The sequence below is a fragment of the Diadema antillarum genome, unplaced genomic scaffold (genome assembly GCF_040938485.1).
Source record: "Diadema antillarum isolate AM-2024a unplaced genomic scaffold, OU_Dant_1.0 seq00001103_RagTag, whole genome shotgun sequence".
Taxonomy (NCBI): domain Eukaryota; kingdom Metazoa; phylum Echinodermata; class Echinoidea; order Diadematoida; family Diadematidae; genus Diadema; species Diadema antillarum.
In genome coordinates this window covers 716667-740194 of record NW_027271919.1, presented here as the reverse complement: position 1 = coordinate 740194, position 23528 = coordinate 716667, and the positions used below count along the sequence as shown (strand labels likewise).

General features: G+C 36.5%; 1 protein-coding gene and 1 long non-coding RNA gene across 2 annotated transcripts; both read right to left on the bottom strand.

Moving 5' to 3' along the window:
* Positions 1-892: 892 nt before the first annotated feature.
* LOC139743683 (uncharacterized) lies at positions 893-12719 on the bottom strand. The gene is made up of 10 exons (XM_071654142.1): positions 12713-12719; positions 12040-12138; positions 11261-11383; positions 10637-10759; positions 9568-9663; positions 8471-8569; positions 7491-7583; positions 5674-5766; positions 3702-3800; positions 893-996 (listed from the first exon to the last, which is right to left on the bottom strand). Exons 1-10 carry the CDS (start codon positions 12717-12719, stop codon positions 893-895), a joined length of 936 nt encoding a protein of 311 aa, XP_071510243.1.
* A 3-nt stretch (positions 12720-12722) lies between these two features.
* Positions 12723-13923, bottom strand: LOC139743719 (uncharacterized). The gene is made up of 3 exons (XR_011711776.1): positions 13821-13923; positions 13361-13456; positions 12723-12827 (listed from the first exon to the last, which is right to left on the bottom strand). It is a non-coding gene; the product is annotated as an uncharacterized lncRNA (long non-coding RNA).
* Between the last annotated feature and the right edge of the window lie 9605 nt (positions 13924-23528).

Sequence of the window (23528 nt, the reverse complement as noted above, 5' to 3'; positions counted from 1 at the left end):
AACTAGTCTTGAAAATGATGGGAATAGGAAAGTAAAAATAAAACAACTTGATGATGACCAAATCAAAGGAGAAATGTAAACTAAACAAAACAGGAGACAAGAGTCTGCATATTGGAGAACGCTAGAAGAACTGAGAATGCACTGTAAAGTTAATAGACATATGACAGTAACAAATATTTGATACACTCAATGAATTACTCTATGGGATGCTTGCATACAACGTTCATCCATAAAGAATATATATTCACAAGCAATATTCTATGGCACAGCAATTATAATGATAATGATAATGATAATGAATAACCTTTATATAGCACTTAATACTGATGTTTCTAAGCGCATCAATCCGGAAAAAAAGAAAAAAATATGACATGAAAATCAAATACAGCATTATGTACATATTATGATACAATGACAGCAACAACAACAACAGAATTAAGGTTGTGTAAACGGATAAGTTTTCAACAATGACTTAAATCTATCAACATTTTCAGCATTACGAATATAAAGGGGGAATTTATTCCAAAGAAATGGGGAAATAACAGAAAAGGCCTTATCACCATCATAATTATGATACTGTTTAGAAAGTTATGAGCACAGACATGCTTCTGGGAACACTGAGCAAGTACTGAAGATCGTGCATATCAGCCTAGCATCAATAATGTATAAGATTATTGAATGTTGCAGACTCTTCATGGACGTGTGGTCCATAGACTTGGCACACATGGTGATGAACGTCCTTGCTACATACATGTAACCCCATTCTTTAGGAAACCAACCCCCTTCTACCTCCAAGTGTTAAATGCATGGCATTGATTAACCTTCTTACAACCATAGTCTCAATTTTATATTGCCAGTCTACACGACTCCTCTGCTAGCAGGAGTGATAGGCTTAATACTCACTTTCCATCTCACACGCTGTGCCCCCGAAGCCTGGTGGGCAGACACAGGTGCCAAAGTTACAGGTGCCTCCATTCTGACAGGGTGCAATGCAGTCTGGAGGAAGGAGGGAGGGGCAAACACCAGTGATACCAGTGATATAAACTTGATCACACACACAACGAGCACAGAGAGCACCATTAATGATGCGATAACACACAATGGCGGATCCAGGAGGGGGCGCACCAGGGGTGCACCCTCACATTTAACAATAGTTTTTGTTAGAACAATTTTTGTTGAAACAAAAGAAATACAAAGAAAAGATGAAGGGGGCGCATGGAACCACGCGCCGCCCTTTAATTTTGTAACGGTGCCCCCTCATTATGGAATTCCTGGATTCGCCCCTGCCACAGGTGAAACTCTGACTTGAGTGTGTACATGTATATCAAAATTGCAGCAAATTGCATGATGTGCATGTGTGTACCACTAAGCCTTGAATAATGGGAAAAAAATCATTTCATTGTAAACAGTGCAAACCAACAACAAAATACAAAGCGATGATGTACTTTGGGACCACATACAAGTCTTTTTTTAGCTATTTTGAAAAATGAGATATATATGTGTAATATACGTGTCTTGTTGGTACAATGCAGCATATCTTTTACAAGTTTTATAACATTGGTTTTGTAAAATGAAGAATATCACAATTCAGAAAGAACTACATAATCATAACTATGATTTTTTTATTAGAGTTAGTGGGATGGATTAGCATTGATGTAAAAAAATGTGAGATAATGGTTTAGTGTATAATGCTCTATACACAAACATAAAAAGATATGCTACAAAATGTACAGACATCAAAGTTAGAGACATAAATATTTCAGGCAAATGCAAAGTAGACATGCATTGATTAGTATATCGTTAGTGAAGGGATGACACGTGTTTGGAAACCATCTAGTGAATCCTACACTACTGATTTCAAAGCAACACTAACACTAACACAAAGCACATTGACTACACAGGTGTGTGAAAGTGTAAGTGTGACACATCAGAGAGGAAGTGCCATTGTTCAAGTTTGTGTGTCAGTGTAATAGTCTCATGAATGTGTCAGTGTAATGGCCTCATCAGTGCGTGAAGGGCAACAAGTACAAAGATAGCATAAAGTTCCAAAACAATTGTAAGTGGTGTTGTCATCTTGATGATATGATGTAAGTACTGTATTTGTACACATTTCACTATATTTCTCACTGACCTTTCTTTAATAGGGAAACTGTGTCAACTTGCAGGTACAATTGTAGAATTTATGTTAGAACTTGTAAAGGAATATGCACTGCCTTTATGATTACATATATAGAGTACAACACTGACAGTTAAGCATTAAAGGGGATGGCTAGTAACTGATCAGTGGGAGTCAGTGGGAATGCTGGAGGATGATTGTTCCAATCCTTGTGGGATTCATTTAAGAATACATTATATATCTATTGTTGTGTGAAAATTATTTGCTTCAGAATGGTCTCATATTCAAGTAATGTGCAGTTTAATGTTTCCAGGTTAGCGTGCCTGGTCAGTGACGGGGCATTAATCTGCATATTACTTGAATATGAGACCGTTCTGAAGCAAATAATTTTCACATAACAGTAGATATATAATGCACTCTTAAATGAATCCCACAAGGATTGGAACAATCATCCCTCAGCATTCCCACTGATTCCCACTGATCGGTTACTAACCATCCCCTTTAACCCGTTGAGGATGATTCCCGAGTATACTCCGGCAAGTGACTACGGAAAATGTGTGTTGTAGCAAAATCAACTCGTCCTCTGCTGATTAAAGGGAGGAGCACTGTAGTAATACATATCATGTCAGATTTCTATCTACAAAATATGATGTTGTCTTCATACATAAACACAGAGAAAAAAAAAACAGAACACAGTGTGATAAACATATACCAGATGGAAATGAATTCAAGAAGTATTCATAGAGAAATTACTGTGAAAATCAACATGATGCATCTTCAAATTGATAGATATTGTGGATTGTATATATGAATATCATGGGACTAGATTACAGATTTATAGATTACAAATTATTGTCTATCACAAAAATGACACTCATACTAGTATGTTTTCCAGACAAATATAGTGTGGATGATGTAACTAAACTTGGATTTTTTTCCATAAGATCCTAGCATAATGGGGATAAATAAGATCTGAGTGTACCACATATATAGAGTGATTAACTCAAGATGTATATATCCCCTCCCCATCTGGGCCCCATCTTCCTATGATGACAACTCTTGCTGGAATGGCAATCATCATGGTAATAACAAGAATTCAGCTTCCTGATATGTTATTGCTAAGTGAAATTGCTATTCTAGCAAAATTTGCTATCCTATGTAGCATCTTTTATGAAATGCAGAGACTCCAACTCTCCCTCTTTCGATGGGAGATCTCTCACTGAAAGCCAATTTTCCGAAATTTCCTGTTCTCCCACTTGAGATGTAATTTCTCCCACCCTGGGTCTGTGTCTCCCATTTAAAATGATTTCTTACTTAGTGCCATCGTATGTTGAAAAATAAGCCTTAGATAGCATGAGAGAGCATCTAGAACCCTAGAGCTTCCAGGGGCCGCTTAAGGGCCCTGGACCCCGACTGCAAGGAACTTTACGTACATTAACTTGGAGTTGCTAGGGGTTTAGGGCGGGAGAATTTCCAGATCAGAAGGTGCTTGGGGTTGGAGTCTCTGGAAATGGGGCCCAGACATTTATATAGAAATGGGGTGGGGTGAGGTCATATGTGGGGTGGTATCATTTTGGTGGATTACCTGGCTCCTCACAGAATGGCCCTGTGAAGCCCACAAAACACTCACAGGTGCCATTAACACAGCGCCCACTATGGGCACAAGGACGCTCACACTGCAGCTCTGGGTGGGGACAAGACAGACAGACACATGGGGTGACGCACACGGTCACGCATGGGGTGACGTACACTGTCACGCACAGGGTGACAAATGGTGACAGACACATTACTAAACTATAAAGAAACCTGAGACGAGACACAGTGTATTAATGGTTAGATTAGTTAAACAGGGAAATGGCACAACAAAGTTTTGTGTTTGTGATTAATAGTCAACATAAGGCATGCAAAATATTCTGGCAAGCATTAGAGGCAATTAGGAAGTTAAAACAATTTGTGCTAATCAACAAACATCAATCTCACTTTGAATGACAAAATTCACTTGAAACTAAATGACAGTACTTTGAAAGTTTAGATATGAAAATCTTCATTTTATCACACTGTGCAATATCTGTATTTTTAATACCGAACAAAATGATGTAAAAAATGTTCTAAAAAGTGCTTATTTCAGCAAATACTTCATGACTGTCACATAAACAACTGCCAAAAGATATTTCAAGCTCATTTGGCACTCTAAAAGGAGATATGCCATCCATTTTGTATGGTGATTTGACTATCAATGTAACTTGGAAAGACATACAGTTGTAGACTTGTTTGCAATGGAAACAAAAACAAAAATGTAAATGCACACACTTTCTTTTACACTCAAATGGAAATCATATAATACACTACCAGATGACTGAATGCCAGCATAGCAGGAAATGATCAGAAAGAAGTCCATCAATTATTCCACGAAGCCTGTGACTGTATCAGTTTTTGGATATCATAATACAAGTTTTAATGCCACTTAAACTATTCCTATCATGAAATTTCAGTGACTGATCTCATATTGTTCTGACAGATAAAGAGACAACAGGGGTCATTTCACAAAGTGTTTTGACAGATATCTTTTTTTTTTCTGACAAATTGTTTTAAGCTACTGACATCCTTGCATCTGATTGGCTGAGAGCAAGTTTGTCAACAACAACAAAAAAAATCAGACAAAATACTTGATGAAATGCCCCCGTTAAAGACAATTGAGGAATGTTTCTTGCACATTGTTAGATTGACATCACACAGCATTACATTGATTCGATATTAGTTCAGACAATGGCATTACTTACAAAACCAGAATGCCTATTTTCTCAAACCAAATTAAAACAAAGATTAGCTGTCAAAAGAATGTTGCAAATTTCAAGAGATAGAAAGAAAGGGGGAAGAAAGAAAGATCAAGAAAAGAAAAAGGGAGCAACATGCAGTGATGGTAAGAGGAAGAAAAGAGTTAGGTATTAAAAAAAGAGGAACAGTACTTTACTTTAACCCTTTCATTGCAAACTGTAAGTGAAGTGCATTACAATGTAGAAAACTTTGAGAGACCTGGTAGCAAGGGGATACCATAGAGAGGGAAGGCTGGCCCAGCCTGGATATATTCAAGAATCCATGTAATGAACATTGTACAGCTTTGTCACCGATCTCTGTGTAAGTGCACACACAGGCAAGGAATTTTTTTTTCAATTCAATTTCCATTTCCATTGAATAAACAGGAAAAATTATATATAATGCATTAACAGAACATATTTGTATTAATTTCAAAAACACAAATTAAAATACCTGTGATCATGAGTAATAACATAATTGCATTTTTTAAAGGTATGTACATATGCATAGTACAACGCTGTACAAGGATGGGAATGGAATTCTCCTTGGTAACAGCCATCTTGAGTGGAGATGGCCATTACCGATGCTATTTGTGGTTACCGAATGTACCCTGGTGGGCAGTGAATGAATTGGGCCACCCATGAACCCCACGCTACCGGATCTTTAACTCTTTAAAGTGTTAATGTGCATTCAAGCTGTCAGTGATTGGAAGCTATGGGTTAACCCTTCCACCTGTCTCTTACCCAGATCCTGGCAAACTTTCCCTGTGAATCCTGGCTGACACTGACACACTCCACCAACACAACGTCCATTATGCATACAGGGAGGGTCACACACTGGACAGATAAACACAGGTATAAAGAGATAGGAAGAGAGGGAAAACATATGAACAAACATATGAAGAGAAAGATAGATACACAGACATACAAATGAACATATAGATAAACATATAAATACAGAAATAGGCAGAAAGATTGATCAAAAAGGTACATAGATTGTAGATGTAGATAGATAGATAGATAGATTAGATAGATAGATAGATAGATAGATAGATAGATAGATAGATAGATAGATAGATAGATAGATAGATAAGATAGATAGATAGATAGATAAGATAGATAGATACACAGGTAAGTAGATGGACAGATAGATAGATAGACAGATAAATAGATAGATAGATAGATAGATAGATAGATAGATAGATAGAAAGAAAGATATATAGAGATATAGATAGATACATAGATAGAGATATAGATAGATAGATAGATAGATAGACAGATAGATGTAAAGATAGATAATTAATGATGGATGGATAGATAGACAAAAAGATAGATAAATAGAAAGATAGATAGATAGATAAAGATAGAGAGAAATATGTAAACAATAGAGAAAGAGATAGTGTCAAAGAGAGAGATCAATTTATAGAGAGAAATGTAGAAAGAGAGGCCAAATCAGACAAAGAGGTAAAATGAATGCAGACACATAACATCATGAAAGACACATTGCACATATGTGATTGAGACAGACACAGAAAAGAGATATTGAAACAGGGACAATCACAAAACATATTGTAAATAGAATATGACAGAAAACCAAACAAAACATACAGAGAGATATCAAGTAGGGAGATAAACAGAGAGATCAACAAGGAAACAAAACATATAGTATACAAAAAAGGATTAAGGAGAGAGAACAGAGGGTATTACACTGTAAGCCATTGTAGTAAGACATTTGAATGGTAATAACTTTTTACATCATGTTTATCATTTTATTTATCAATTATTTGCAAGTTTTTAAAGATATGATGGCTTTTGTATTTTTTCATCTTTTCATTTTCTCTAGCTAAGCCTTCACACACATTGGCTGGCAGGTTAGGCACAAAGCGGGGGTAAATTACATTTGGTACCTGTTAACTACACGAGCTCACTTTTCAACCAATAACAGAACGTGAAGATTATCAATGAGCAGATAAGTGATTTCACTCTATGGATATATTTGCAGCTTTTAGAGCACACAGGCTATAGAGGGTTTATGTATAAGAATTCAAACTTTTGATAGGAGAGCAAGTAAAAATAGAAGGATCTTCGAAAGATTTTTTTCTCAAAGTCGAGGGGCCAGACTAAATAGAGCACAACACTGCACTCTGAATAATATCATGGCATTAAAGGTGTTAGTTCACCTTGTACACATCAATCAAGACTCAAGGCATCAATCCAGTGATGACAGCTTTAAGCCTAACTGACTAATGCAGCGGTAAGAAGGGAGTTTTCCCTGTCACCAAAGACTATAAGGCGGCTTAATCTCAACCTCTGGTTATGTGGTTTCACACCCGAAGAGCACTTGCAAGCAGAGCAGCCAATTCACAACTAAGGTAGTTTGATATTTCTGCTTATCCAGCTCTCAAAGCACTGGAGAAAATTCAGTAATTAGTCAAAATCTTGCAGTCGGTCTCCACTCTGGCTGTTCACACAATACTAGCTACAAGATTATCCCCTCCCCCTCTCTTTCTGTATCATTTTCTTCCCTGAGAAAATAGATAAAAAATGGGATATTCCATTACCTCTCTCGTGGCAGAACAGCCCATCAAAGCCGGAGGGACACTGGCAGACTCCATCCTCACATATACCTCCATTAATACAGGCTGGATCACATACTGCAATACACATCACAGGGAAAAAACTGGACATTTATTTTGTGCATGCATGTTTAAGAATTGCAGTTTTCACATTTGATTCACACCTATTCAATAAAAAAAAGACCAAAACAGAGTGATGATGATGATGATCCACAGCATTTGTATGGCGCCATATATCTGTCATAGAAACATTCAAAGGAGCACAGAGTGTCTAGTGTCTAGTGTCTAAATTCCTTTCAAGGCAACTGCTGGAATGTTATGATGTGATCTAGGTTGCTGACTGATCTTTCCCATGTAACTAACCATACAGCTGTAGCTGATCTCACCCCCAGTACATAATGGATTGTTCTTTTGTGACTTCACGTCACATATGGCCCATTCACACAGACAAACAATTGAATACTGGTATGAAAAATTGAAGATTTTTTCAAACATGATACAAAATCAGTCATCTTTTATGTGTGGACCCCCAAAATGGTTGACTATTGTGATGTAAAACCCAATCTTCTGTATCTATCTTTTTAAATCTCTCATGACAGTTTGCTTTGCACGGTAAATGTGAATGGCACATGAGAAAACTTGAATGTTCTAATCCAATGAGGCAATAAAGCAAATTATGTCCACACACAAAGGTGTCTGGAGTCGCACTCAAGTCATTACCTAGGTATGAGCAATGTGGAACTATAAATCGCTCCGCTTGCAGCCGAACGCTTTTAGGCCATGTGTGAATGATGGGAAATAAAATAAATCTTTGCAAAGTGATCTAAGAACCAAAGACTCTTCTGTGTGTGAATGGGTCTACACATAACTGAAATGCCTTTTTATGATAAATAATTGACCTATTATGACTTCATGATAGCTTACAATGAAACCATTTTACTGGTTGAGGATGGCAGTAGACTTACCCCTGGTCTGGCAGAACTCCCCTGAGTATGCCGACAAACAGCGGCACGCCCCCTGGAAGCAGATTCCTCCGTTCTGGCATGGCTGGTCACATGGACGCTCTGTACAGACAGACACGTAGATAAACAAACAGACAGAAATAATGATGGAGCCAAGGAAAGACATGCACAGAGAGAGAGAGAGAGAGAGAGAAAGAGAGAGAGAGAGAGATATGCAATACACACAAAGAAAGAGATATCAAATCATTACATACATTTGTTCTGTAAATCCCTAACATGCACTAACATGTTTGCTATCTATACAATTAAATAATCAGTTTGGAAGTGATTTTTTTTTCTTCATAATTAAAATGATTGTTGCTAGTATTGCGAATGGTAAGGAAAAAATTTTTTTCAGCTCTTTGTTATTTGGTTGTGACATTTTTAAAAGCTTTCTGATTAATTTTTTCAAATTGGCAATGCATTTCAGAAGACAGAAGATCTTGTTTTTTACTCAAATTGGCAATTTCTCATAAAATTCATTCTGATTTTGTTTTGAGAAGATCCACTGAACTTCAGTTTGATTTAATCTTTTCAATATATGAGATTGATATGCAGCATAATTCAGAGGCACCAAAATAATGATGCAAGGTTGATTTCTACACTTAGAATTCTCAAAGAATTTCATGGGTTAAAGGGATAGTACAGTATTGGTGGAGATGAGAATTGGGCTTTTAACTTTTTGCAAGATACCAAGAAAACACTTATGATATAGTACAGAGCATACCATTTTAAGAGGAATTCAAAGTTTATTTGATGAAAATCGGGTTTGGAAGGAATGAAACATCCAAAAACAAAGTAAAACAAAGCGATCGCAATAAAGTGTGGGTCCCGCACTTTATTAGAATCGCTCTTTTTTGGATATCTCAGCCATTTCAAAACCAATTTTCATCAAACAAACGTTGAATTCCTCATAGAATTACATGCTCTTTCATATTTCATAAGAGGTTTCTCATTATCTCACCAAAAAATGTTACAAACCTGAAATTAGGTCTCAACCAAAACTGTATGATCCCTTTAAATTGGAAAAAGAAAAAACAGTGATGCAAAGAGAAGCTCACCTTGACTGCAGTCCACTCCTATGAATCCGATGGGGCACTGGCACTCGCCTCTCACACACCGACCTCCATTCTGACACGGCTGGGGGCAAGGGATGTCTGCATGGGACAGGGAGGCATAGTGGGTGTCAGTCAGGCCACAGAGGGTTGCACAAGGAAAGTTTTATTTCTGTTCTCTATCTACACAGGCTCGTAACTAGGATTTTGGACAACTTTCGTGTTTAATCAGCTGACAAGCAAAAAAAAAAAAAAGGCTTCAGCACAATTTTCTGACCATGCCTATACAAGCCCCCTTTCATTTGTTTAATTGGGGGGGGGGGGTTCTTTCTTTTATTTCTTTTATTTTTTAGGCTGCTGGAAAACAGGGGAGTTCTGCGGAACCCCCTGAATCCCTCTAGTTATGGGCATGCTACATCATGTACACCTGTATACAGCTTAAACACACTTTATTTAAAGGCATAGTTTACCATTTGCAGATGAAACAAAAACCCAGCATTAGTACTTCAAAATAGTTCTAAAATGTGAGTTAGGGATAGAAACAACCAATGTAAAAATTTGAATCAGTATGATTAGTGTTAAGTGTTGTTAAATATACAAAATTTGAACAATAATTATAATAGAAATGTTTCTAGACTAAATTGTCTACAGTTATGGTTTATTGAGAAAAATAGGGATATCTCCTTATATTTTAGGATTTATTGCAAAATTTTTACACGGTATGATGTTTTGTGATACAACTGATCTACACATATGCATCAAAAGTGATATCTCGAACATTTTTTAAATCACTGCTCCCAATGGTAAACTGTACCTTTAATAACAAGGGTGGCAGCGTTTGAGGAAAAATATGTACAAAATGGAAACACTCTTCACAAATTAAAGAAAAAAATTCAATTGCCTTTTCTCATACTTTCTTAACTTCTCCTCATTGTATTCTTCTCCATGTAATTCTACACTCTGGATACTTTTTCTAGCTACATCAAAGGCGACAGAAATGTTTTCAGTCTTGATAAAGTTCCAACAAATGATACTGCATGTGATAGGTTTTGAGGGGAGCGGAACTCAGTCTTACCGATGCAGGAAAACTTGTCTGGTCCGACCTGTTGGCCCTGGGGGCAGGTGCAGGAGTAGCTACCAAAGAGGTTGGTGCACCCAAAGGAGCATGTCTGACCTATAGTCTCACATTCATTCTCATCTGGGAATTGAGGTGAAAAAAACATGTTTTTACCATTTCTTCAACCAAATGTCTCATGAAACATACAGCAATGTGAGCGGATGTGAACATCTGACTCGCTAAAAATTCGGCATATACAGTATTTGAATGTTTACCCCCCTACATGCTGACTGCATGATAACTTCAGTCTCTTTTTTTTAAACTTTAACCCGTTGAGGATGGACTGATTCTGCTACAACACACATTTCCCATAGACACCTGCCAGAGTGTACTCGGGATTCGTTCTCAATGGGTTAAATACTGTGGACAACTTTCACAGCACTTCTGAGTTGGGCTTTTTAAACTTACGCAGAAAATTTTACATATGATTGGAAACTTTCAGAGTCAAGAGAATTACAACAGAAAGCCTAACAAAATCATAAAAACAAAGGTTGGTGATTTTTATCAGGCTTTCATGGTGACGGAAAAAATATGAATATTAGTGACCTGTCCTCAAGAACTATAATTTTTGGAAGAACTCACCGATGCAGCCGGTTCCAGCCGGTGAGAGTTGGAAGCCTTCTGGACAGGAACACTGGTAGCTGCCGAACGTGTTCTGACACTCTGATGGACATTTACTAATCCCAGTGACACACTCATCAATATCTGATGGACAGGATACAGGCAGACAGATGAATGGAGAATAGTGGAGGAGGATAAAAAAATAAACAATTGAGAGGTGATTATCACATCATATTTTGTACTTTTCCTTTCAACTTCACACAAAACAGTACAGATTCATATCATTGGCACACACGAAAATATTTTTCTTAGCAATTTCTCTTCTTAGCAAGTTCATAAAAAGTATTAAGAGATTAAGTATATAAATAATACAAATTCTTCACACACAGACACAAGAAACCACCTGCAACTGTCATAGAGAGATCAAATATCTTTGATAACAGAAACTTAAAAAAAAAAATATTAGTGTGAGGCCTAAACTGAACATTTCTGTAAGCACTTCATTGATTTATCACTGGCTTAAAACAATATATCCTTTCTGAGGATTAGTTTGACCTATTATTGATATTCAGCTTCCTAACTTCTTCAGGACTGATTTTAATTTGTTGAAAAAAAGTCGAATCTGCAGTAAGAGAGGCTACAATGTAGCTTATACTAAAATGAGTCACTGCAACTAGAAACATTTCTATTGATTTCTTTTCTCATTCAAATCTTTCCATCTGGTCTTCCATCTATGGGAACACCCCAACCTCCACCTCCTGGTTTTGTATCTAAAGGGTTAAAAGACAAAAAGGGGATACCTAAACTGCAATCTCTGCCGGTGAATCCAGGGGCACAGTCACACACCCCTCGGTTGCACACCCCTCCATTGAGACAGTCAGTCTCACATGGTAGGGTACCTGAAGAGAGCAAATATCAAGCACAGAAATCCTTGACGTTGATTACCAATGGCTGACTGATTTTCTTCAGTACTCTACAGCAATTAGGGAGCAAATTGATTGTTCTCATTACTACAGGATCTATCAAGGACTTACCTGGCAAAGCAAAAGAATTTCATAAATACCTATAGGCCCTACTTGTCACTGTGGGAATTATACCACTTTGAACCAGTAAAGGAACTAGTTCTATTCCATCTTTAAATATGGTGTTGGCATATCACTGGTTTAGGATATAAAATGGATTTAAACAAGTGTAAATAATCTCAGGGAGCATTGGCATATTTTAATTTTACCCTGATAGCTCTTTCACAGTGTAGATGTAGACTAAATTCTTATTCTGTAATTTTCTTTCTAGTTGGCATATATGTGAGCAGACATACATGGGCAGGTAAATTTTCCCAATGATATGAAAAATTGGCTTTCAAAAAATCAAAATACCAAGTAAATCAATATGGATAGCACGGGCAAACAATAAAGTAGTAAACTGTGATATAAATACTTCCAATTCTGAGACCACATAATGTACTTACATGACCTGCCATCAGCACCGAGTTGGTACCCAGCCGGACAGGTACAGCGGTAACTCCCGTAGGTGTTGACACAGCCAACGCTACAAGGACTCATGTCCGAGACTGTACATTCGTTGACATCTTATGAGAAATTGATAAAGATAAAACCAAAAAATTGAGAAGGGATATCCAAATAAGATGTAACATATGTAACAATGGTATTAACTGTATCTTTTTTTTCTTGTAAAGAAAAACAAATATCCTGTACACCAGCTATCCATAGGTGATAGCTGCAACAGCTAAAAGCTAACGTTTTACAAGAATCTAAAAGGAATACAAGAGGCTGAAAGCTTTACTTGTATTTATATGACATTGGGAAATAAACAAAAATATTATAATTCCAATGTACTCAATTTGCAAAATTAAGCAGTAGTCTAGATGTGGGATTGCTAATATAGACTGTGGTATGGAAAAGTGATCTAATGTATTGTATGCAATGTACAAAATTAAGAGATAATTAAACATTCCTTATCTCGGGTAGAAAAGTGAATGAATCAGTGAACAGTCTCATTTCATCTCTGAATTTCACTTTTAACTGCACATGGGGACAGAAATGAAAGTGCACCAAGAAAAAGAGATGGTTGGGGGACGAAATGTGCTGGCCCAGTTCATACCTATCTGACATGTACTGCCTTGGAAACCAGCCGGACACTGGCAGCGTTGGTTGATACATGTCCCATTGTTCTGGCATGGTGGAATACACTGAATACCTGTTCAATCAAACAAACAAACAAAACGGTGATCAGCGAATATGGTATGAATCACAATATACAAATCAAAACAAAATATCCAAATCAGATATTAATAGGTGGAGCATTTGTGAAACCCAAATATAACTCCTATCAATACACATGCAAGAGGCCTATTAATGCCCATTGAAATCCACTCTTTCAAGAACGAATTTCTAATATCCAAATCAATATTTCTGAAAAGAGTTATTCAATGCAACAGATTATCATTTCTGACCTACCTTCCCAAGTTGCCATACATTTAAAAGATACTCTTTACAAGAAGTAACATGCACGGACTAAAAACATAAGAATATAAATTAAGAAAGAAGAGGGCGCCCCCTACCAGTGCATGTGAGTCCATCTGCGTTAAGTCTGGACCCTAGGGGGCAGAAACAGACGAAGCTTCCCAGTGTGTTCCGACACATGTGCTCACAGCCTCCGTTCTGATTCAGACACTCATTGATATCTTTAAAATGGAAGAGAAAAAAAAATGACAAACAACAACAATAATGATAATGATGATGAAGATATTGGTAATAATAATAATAATAATAATAATATTAATAATAATAATAATAATAATAATAATAATTATAATAATAATAATAATAATAATAATATCAACAACAACAACAAAAATAATAATAATAAAATAATAATAATAACAATAATAATAATGATAATAATAATAACAAAAATAATGATAATAAAATAATAATAATGATAATAATAATAATGATAATAATAATAATAATAATAATAATAATAATAATAATAATAATAATAAATAATATAATGTTTTTACATAGTGCACTTCAACTGAAGGATAGGTTCTCAAAGTACTTTATATACACAAATGTCCATACATTATGCCAACTCCATACGCTGCATGCCTAGAATTCATTCACTTCGATGATTATAAAAAGAGAAAGAAATTCTGCCTATTCCTTACAAAAAAAGATTTTCCTGACAATCCTTTAAATCATTTAATTGCAAGTTCCTGTTTACACTCACCTGCACACATGTTTCATTAGAATATCCCTCTTTATTTCAACCCACTCATCTTGTCCTAAAATGATTTTTGGCGTACAGCCATGACTAATTGCAAGGAAGACTGTTGCTTCAAAAACAGGATAATGCTTAACATCTTGTGATATGTTCTGATTCATTAATGATGTATTAGTTTAACTTCTAGAGTATAAAGACAGACGAATCTCATGGCATGAATATTCTTAAAAATCAGAAGTTCATCATATCATCAAGAAATCAATGATGACAGCAAGACAATCTATAACATTATCACACCTCAACAGGATAGAGTGCGTTAGTGGAGATGTAGCATACTCTTGCATACATAAGGTTGGCCTTGGTACACTAGGGACACATAGTGAGACTGGAAAATGAGCTGTCTTATTTTTGGAAAAGAGCATCTTTAGCTTAACCCTAATCAGGCTGGGGGGGGGGGGGGGCGGAATCCACCCCCCCTCAACGTTTCGCGCAATATCTTCGCAGCGCGATAAGCTCTCGCTGCGATGTTTCATGACTTTTTTTCTTTTAAGTATCGCGCAACTTTTGAGACCAAAATTGTTGCACCCGCGCGTATTTGTTAACCCCAAAATTGCTCCAAAACGCGATTTTGTGTACAAATCCAATGCAAATTGTGTTTTTTCAATTAATTCACATAAAAATTCATATCTTGACTAAGAATGGACGAAATTAATTTATTTTAGCATAATAAAGCTTCGAAAAATGTCTGTGACAAATTTTGGCCAAAAAACAAAACAAAAACAAAAGGTTGAAAAACATGGAAATACATAAGAAATTCATAAAACAATCAAATACATAAGAAATTAATTTCGATACAGATTTTTTTTTATCCTATGTCTCAGGAGAATGATACAAGAAACATTTTTAAAAAGAAATTAGCTTAATTAGAGCATTAATAAGTGATTTAGAGCCCAAAACTGATTTTATGCATAAATTACAATATATAATTAATTAATATGAAATATAAGAAAAATTTTTCGGAGAAAGCAACCATACATTTTGATAGTATACGTCGCGGGCGTCGCGTGTGCCGATTTTCGGCGCGATCACGCGTTCCATAGGCGAGATCTGAAGGGGGGGGGGGTGGATTCCCCCCCAGATACAGCATAGCCAAAAAAGCCCAGCCTGATTAGGGTTAAAATGATGTCAATAAGAAACAAACATGTACCTATTGAAATCAAAGGAAACTTTTTCCTTTCCTTAGAACTGATCACAAAGGAGCATAATACCCTCCTTTGAATTTCAACAGCAACTCTTCTATAAGATTTGTCTAAAATTGTTAAGAAATTAGAACAAGCATCACTTTCTTCCCAAAGTTGGTAATTGCTTTGTCGTCCAAAACAAAATTTTGTTCAGGCCTACTCAGTTCAGAGGCAAATGAATAACATCAGCAGACTTTCTCATGGTGTCAGTGTAAATAAGCACAAGACTGAGTTTGCAAAACTTCATTTTTATCTTTGTTGAAAGAGTTTTTGTCTCCCTAACAGGACAAAAAAAGAATCATCAAACATGTATTCCAGTGCATCATCACTGATAGTTACCTTCTGAACATGTAGGTCCAAAATAACCTTTGGGGCAAATACATCTACTGTTGTTACAGGTTCCCCCATTCATACATCCTGGGAAGCATGAATTATCTGCAAAGAGAGAAAAAGAGGAATATTGTTTAAAAAAAAGATATGGTAAGAAAGCACAAGATAGAGTTTGAAGTACTGCTTTAAACTATGCAGTGTATCTCACAATGTAAAGTGCTCAGACAAATAATAAGTGGAAAGTTTCTCTAAACTGATTTTTCTAACTGGGTCAATTTCATTAAACTCCACTCTTATTTGAGGATGAGAGTATCATCTGTACGTATACTAATATGTCAAAGAAAATATGTGTCTATATCAATATTATAGTGCAAATTCAGTAGTGTGTGAAATTCATGAAAATTTCAATATTTGTTCCAGTTTTCAGATCAGATGTTGTTTGCTACCACTTTTTATAGTGCTATCAACAATATCATCTCACATCATTATCACGACTCAACAAGACCTTAGATCCAACATTGGATTAGAAGAATCTAAAACTCCATTTTGCATCATGACTTTAGAAGAAGAAGACCATTTTTCATGGAACTGCTTTATCTCTAGAAGGGCACTGGATAATCTGGATTCATTCAGCATGGCTCGAGCAAGCATTTTACCAAGTTGCGGAGTCCACCAGTCTGAATAGGGTGTGACATGCCTTTTCCTCAGGGTATCATACCAGCAACCTACTTCGGAAGACATGACCACCCAGCCAAATATGTCACACCCAAAGCTACAATAGACGCATTCAAATTTGCAACTTTCCCAAGGTCAATTTGACCATGGCATAATTTACCAGGATCTGTGGTACTCACTTCAAACCCAGCCATATTCACAGAGAGGTTACACTGCCCTTCATCAATAAGATGCAACCTCCTGCTGGGTTCTACATGCTGCAGAGGGGGATCAATGTTTTCACTTGCACAGACACTCTCACTTTTATCGCACATAAGAGAGACCTGCACAACCTTGTCACTTTGGCACCTCCACTGGCAAATGACACAATTTGCATCCTGGTATAGCTTCCTTGGAGCTGTGAATGGGATTACTGCAACAAGTAACAAGTAACACTCACCACTGCAGGTGACCCCGTCCCTGTTGAGGGTGGAGCCAGGGGGGCAGAGGCAGGTGTGGCTCCCAAAGGTGTTCTGACACTGGTACTGGCACTGATCCGATACCAGGCACTCGTTGATGTCTGCAACAAACAACCACAGAAAATACAACTAAAATGAACTAATGTCTATTAATCCTTTTTAATAGCTTTCAATAGTAGTTCCCTTGAGAAAAAAATGCTTCCTACATTCATTAAACAATCATACTAAAATAAAGATGATAGGATAGTTTGCATTTTGCACTTGTTTTGCAAGATTGGATCCCATTCTAGAGAGATGCCATTAAAATCCATTCTGTGCCAGGGACTTTGGATGGTGTGTACAATGCTATGGGGTTTTCTGAGATAATCGGCCCTCAGAGAACACAAAGGGACACATTTTAACAAGTTTTGTCTTATTTTCCTTTGCACCTAGAAGGTAATATGATATTTCAACTCTCATTATCTAATTCTATTGATTCAAAATGCTGCTGCAAATTCATAAATCAGATACATTACCAGTTTGCTTGGTTTGATATCTGCTACAACATCCATGCCAAAAAACCCAAACCAAACAATTGCCTTTAACACCTGAAAGCAGATTCCTGAGTTCTCAAAATGTATTGCAAAACTCAGCTCTGAAAGAGAGAAGGGAATGATTTTCCACCCCCATTTGAGTTCCACTGTTTTTTGGTACATTTTACATTGACATTGTTTCGTTTAGGGGTTACAAAAATATCATATGTTTGTGCTAAGTATTCTAGTTCAATGACCATGCATACAGATTCACTACCACTTACCTGTAGCACAGGTGCGCCCTGTTAGTCCAGAGGGGCACACACAACGCCCCTCCACACAGGAGCCTCCATTAAGGCAGGGGGGCTGACAGTTGGACTGGCCCTCTCCTGGTGTATCAAAGACAGGCACACAGAGGACAGATTACAAATGCAGTCTCTACAAATATGAATCATTTCTACACAGGAGTAATTTACCACGAAAGAAACACATTGTGTATGATTAATTTCTGTATCTTTTATTTTATCATTGTTGTAATTACAACGTAGGCTATGGGCTTTAATGCATGGTATCGTGAGCAAATAGGAATAGCAGATGAATTACTCTACAAATATTGAAAATGAAAATAAAATGATACTACTACTACTTCTAATTGTTATTATTATTATTATCATTATTATTATTATCATAATCATCATCATCATCATCATCATCATCATCATCATCATCATTATTATTATTATTATTATTATTATTATCATTATTATTATTATCAACATTATTATCATCATTACTATTATTATCATCATTAAATTCATTTCATAATAATAACAACCATGCAAATCATCATTCATATAATCATGACTGTTGGTTTTGTAAGATGTTTTGTAAGATTGTTTTTGTCATATATTTGCTTGTGTATGGGTTGTTTTTTTTTTGGTAATTGTCAATCCAGAAGCAAAGGAATGATGAAGATAAACAGAGAAATGAAATCATAACTACCCTAAAATCTCTAGACGCTTATTACAGTTTAAACAATCTTTCAATCATTCTAAATGCATATCTTTGGCATTCATATGGTCAATTAACTAACTGTTTGAAAAAAAAACTTTGTGTATCATGTACAAACTCTATTGGGAGGAATATGATATCCATAAGGCATGGTATCTGAAGATTTAAAAAGAGGCACAGCACTGCTCTTGAAATATGGCATTTCTACGTTTCAATGTACAGTCAACGTATCGTCCTGTGTCTGACTTGTAATACGGAAGCACGCAGTCTCACATCTGTACCATCAAGCATATCATCACACTTAGTCTCCTACGGTGAAATCAATTTGGAGGTAATTTCTGTGGCCTCCATTTGATATGCCAAACATGTGGGTTATATCTTTTCCTCTCTGTGTTGCCGACTTGGAATTGATATAAATGCATCTCCCACACACTGCGTACAGTGAAATGGTAAACAGACCACATACTTTGGTTGTAGTGTATATGATCATATCTTTCTAGGATTATATGTCTGCACAGTTCAAAACAACAGAGAAGCATCTGAAGTCTTTATTTCAGGACATTTTGTTGACAGCAACATAATTATCAGCACTTTTATTAAGCATTGAATATACATGTAGGTATAATTATACTACCCTGGCTGTTTACTTACGTATGTATATTGATGCATGTCATATTCTTCTTCAGTTACGTGTAATCTACTATTTTTTACATTTCTTTTTGTGTGTGTATCCCTCATTTTTTATTGCTTTCCTTTTTTTTTCTTCTCCCTTTACAAATATTACTTAAATATCAGCATTATTATTATCATACTCATTTAACAGATGCACTGAATTAGAATTCTGTCATTTTCAAACAGTCTTCTGGATGTGAAAAAAGACCAAAATAAGTGCAAAGAAATAAACTAAAATCTGATGAACATCCAGGTACAATGTCATGTCATGTGATATGCATTTTTGTAGAGCAATTCACTCATTAATATTCCTGAATTTAGATAAATTAGTCACGTCTGTCACACATTGATCACACGTGACTTTACTATTGCTTAGGACAGAGTTTGCCCCATCAGGAAATTTGTTGTTCATCCAAGCAAAAAGCCCAGTTGCTTATTATACCACATTAAAGGGTGTGTACAGTTCTGGTTGAGGTGAGGATTTAGCTTTTAACATTTTGCGAGATATTCAGAAACCACTCTGTGAGATGTCAAAGAGCACACAATTCTAAGGGGTATCAAAAGATTACTTCATGAAAATCGGTTTTGAAATGGCTGACATATCGAAAAACAAGGTGAAACAAAGAGATCCTAATAAAAGGCGTGGCCTGTCGCCTTTTATCCTTATCACTTTTTTGGATATCTCAGCCATTTGAAAACCAATTCTTGAAATTACATGCTCTTTCATATTTCATAAGAGGTTTCTCATTATCTCACTTTAGAGAATGTTCAAAACATGAATCCCCACCTCAACCAGTAGTGTACAGTCCCTTTAAGCCTTTATAATGTCCAGGCACGTACACATACAACTCTGTCGCTTGACTTGCAAAACTTCATCATTAGACTCTCATTACCAAAACAGCAGTTTGCAAAACAGCAGTTTGCAAAACTACGGTACTTAATGGCTAACAAGACACTCTTGAATCTTGAATTTCAAGAGTGACAAATTCCTTATCCCTCCTCACTATCCATCAATTTAAATGTGTTTTTCTTCTGTCTGGATATCTCCCTATTTTCTCCTCTTCTCTTTATAGTTCTCCAATTCACCCCCGGCTTCCTCCGCAGTCAATTCCCGTCTCTCCCAAACGTTTAAGTTTGATGTGGTCGCCATGGCAACCTGGGATGCCATCGGCCCTGATCAGACAAGGGCAGAAATGACTCCAACTCAAGCCACACTTCCTGTAGTGTCATTCTCTAATTGAGGAAGGAATGTATCCCCCTGGGAGCAGCAAACTCTCGCTTTTTCTTATTTTTTTTCTCCCGATTTCTTTTTGGGGCCAGCTCTCATATGCATGCCCTCCTTTTCTTGAATATTCGGCATGGAAACAAACTTCCTCCGTTGATTCATGCAGTCTCGCAGAACGAGTAGACCGTGTGGGTTGTGGGAAGGGCTTGGCTGGCTATCAAACCCATTCAGAATCAGTCCTAAGTATACCTTGGCAGATGGAGTCTATGACAGGGCTATTCATAATGTTTATCATGATTTAACTGCCTGGGAGCTACCGTGTCATGAATTACAAAAAGCAGTCGGCAATACACACGATCAAGAAACCTTATCAGTCCTTTTGGCTCTGATGGAGGAATTGATGTTGCAAAGAGACTTGTTTGATGAGCTCAATAGTTGATATTTGTGACATTAATTCCATTGATTACTCTGTAGTGAAAATTAACACTATCTTTATATCTGGCAGACAAAAAAAGCAGGATAAAATGAATTCCTTTGAGCTGATAAAGGAGGAGTTGACAACATCGGTGGACGTTTTTCTTTAGATGTGGCAGATGTCATTATGAACGTGTAGAAGTTTTTGTTGAATATGATCTTGGAATTAGTGGAATTTGTTTTAAATTTATCTCTTTCCTCTCCTATTCACAATTCTCTCAAAATGATTACTTCTTTTATGATTGATGCCTCAAAAAATCTGATTATTTGGAAATCAACATCAATTCTACAGAACAAAAAACTGCAAATCATGCAATTACAAATCTCATATGCACAAAATTGCACGTATACTTACCACACTGTAAAGAAACAAATATGATTGCTTCCTGCCTTCATTTTCTACAATACAAAACATACATTATTATACTCTACACATGAATACATTGGACATGTGCAAGGAAGAGTTCATTTGTACAGGAAATGCCTATAGAGATCACAGAGGAGAATGGATACCACATGATGCACTGTCACACACTCACATTGAGACAAGTGTACAATTCACGGGGGTGCTCACCATATTCACAAACCGGGCCAAAGAAGCCCCATAGGCAGGCGCATGCTGTGGGGCAAGATGGCTTGTCGGAGCAGTGTGGGGCATAGCGACAGGTACCCCCGTTCATACAGGCCGGGCTACACATCGGGTTTCTGGGTACTGCGTGTGTGTAGTGTGTTCAAACAAGCATCGACGGTAAGACATGCAGCATGCTCAAAAGCAGCAGAGACGATTGATTGTGCACATGATGGATGATGTGACATGTATGAACACAGCATGATGATTTGAAACAGACACTGCATGATCTTATGAGGGGAATGTGAACAGGGCATGATATAACATTGGGCTGAAGATGTGGAAAGTGAGAGGCAAATCACACTCTTTGGATAAACCATGATATGATGAAACATTTCAATGAATGCCTGCAAGGAGTATGAACACACCATGAAATGAGAGTGGATTCAAAGATTCTATTCATATGTGACCCTGCATCACAAAACCATCAAAAAGTCACCAGACATGGAGTTTCAGTTAAAAACATATTCTGAAAGAGCTGAATTTAAGCTACAAAATGATTTATTTAACTCACATCAAATAGACTCTCCTAACCGATCTACATACTGGAATGAAAGCACACACTTAGAAAAGTATGAACTGAGAAAAGAGGCTCTGAAGCACAGGGTCTATTGAAGTGCTTAATCTTTACCAAGCCGTGCTAGCTGTGTGATGAATGGGAAAAAAAAAAGGATGTAAACCACTGGAGTAACAACAATGAAGGAATTATCAGATTAAGATGAAATTGAAGATGTTTTATCAACACATTCTGTCCATGATTAGTGCCAACTTTCAAAGCAGTAGCATCATCCTTTCTAAAGTTATTAGAGTTGAAAGTGAAGAGTGTGTACAGGGTTTTTAAGAAATGAATAAAGGACTGTAAAGACACACCTAATCACACTATCTTTTTAAACAAAAAGTGTTAGAGATAAAACTGCTAAAAAACACACACCTTCCTGTTTGTTTCATTATCCCAAATTTTAGCAAAATATAGAGGAAGACTTGCTCTTTCAGAAAATACAGAAAAGTCAAGATTGGCTAGGTTGACCCATTTCACCTATTTTCAGTCCTCACACAAAATCAGTGTGTGCAACTTTTTGTTCGTTTTGTGATGCACAGTCACATACGACACTCATCAAGACCAGACATGACATTAATAGCAGCTTTTCTACACAGACAGACAATGACAGCAATGTCTGAGGATTGACAACGTAGAACAATGGATCTAACGACTAAAAGCATGAGATATTAAATATAATGAATTCAGGATAGGGACATCTGAGTATATAATCTATTTTTACCTCAAAGGAAAGGGGGTATGAGAAATAGAAAACTCCTACAATGGGAGAACATGCAAGTGCATGATAGAGGAGATGACAAAATTTGAAAGTCTACCATAATATTTGTGACCTAAAGCTGTACACTCAATTAATTCAGATAAGTTTGTCCGTGTGGAATCTGACATTTGTATTGCATTATTGTGATGTCGCAAATAATTTGCTTTCCCCACACCCTCACCCCATCTACTGCCTACACAAGTAAAGTTGTGAATTTAACACATTACATGTATGGTGGGCTAGGACCTACTTTAACAGTGCCTGAAACTACAAATAAAGTAATAATTGCATAATAACCTTATACCAAGTACCAACCAAAAAATGACTTTTTTCAACATTTAGTACATACTTGGGACATGTTTTTTAACAGGTAAAACATGAGAGCTTGATACAAAGTAATAATTACATGTGGAATAGCATATTATTTTTTGTTTGTATGTTTGTTTGTTTTTGTTTGTTTGTTTGTTTGTTTGTTTGTTTTTAGCACCTTTTGCCGATTTT

Bases quoted from the DNA above. Each gene is read 5' to 3' on its own strand.
- LOC139743683 (XM_071654142.1), bottom strand. The intron at 8,570-9,567 runs GTGAGCTTCTCT...CTGTCTGTACAG, and splicing joins AGGAGTGGACTGCAGTCAAG to AGCGTCCATGTGACCAGCCA. The intron at 5,767-7,490 runs GTAATGGAATAT...TTATCTGTCCAG, and splicing joins GCTGTTCTGCCACGAGAGAG to TGTGTGACCCTCCCTGTATG.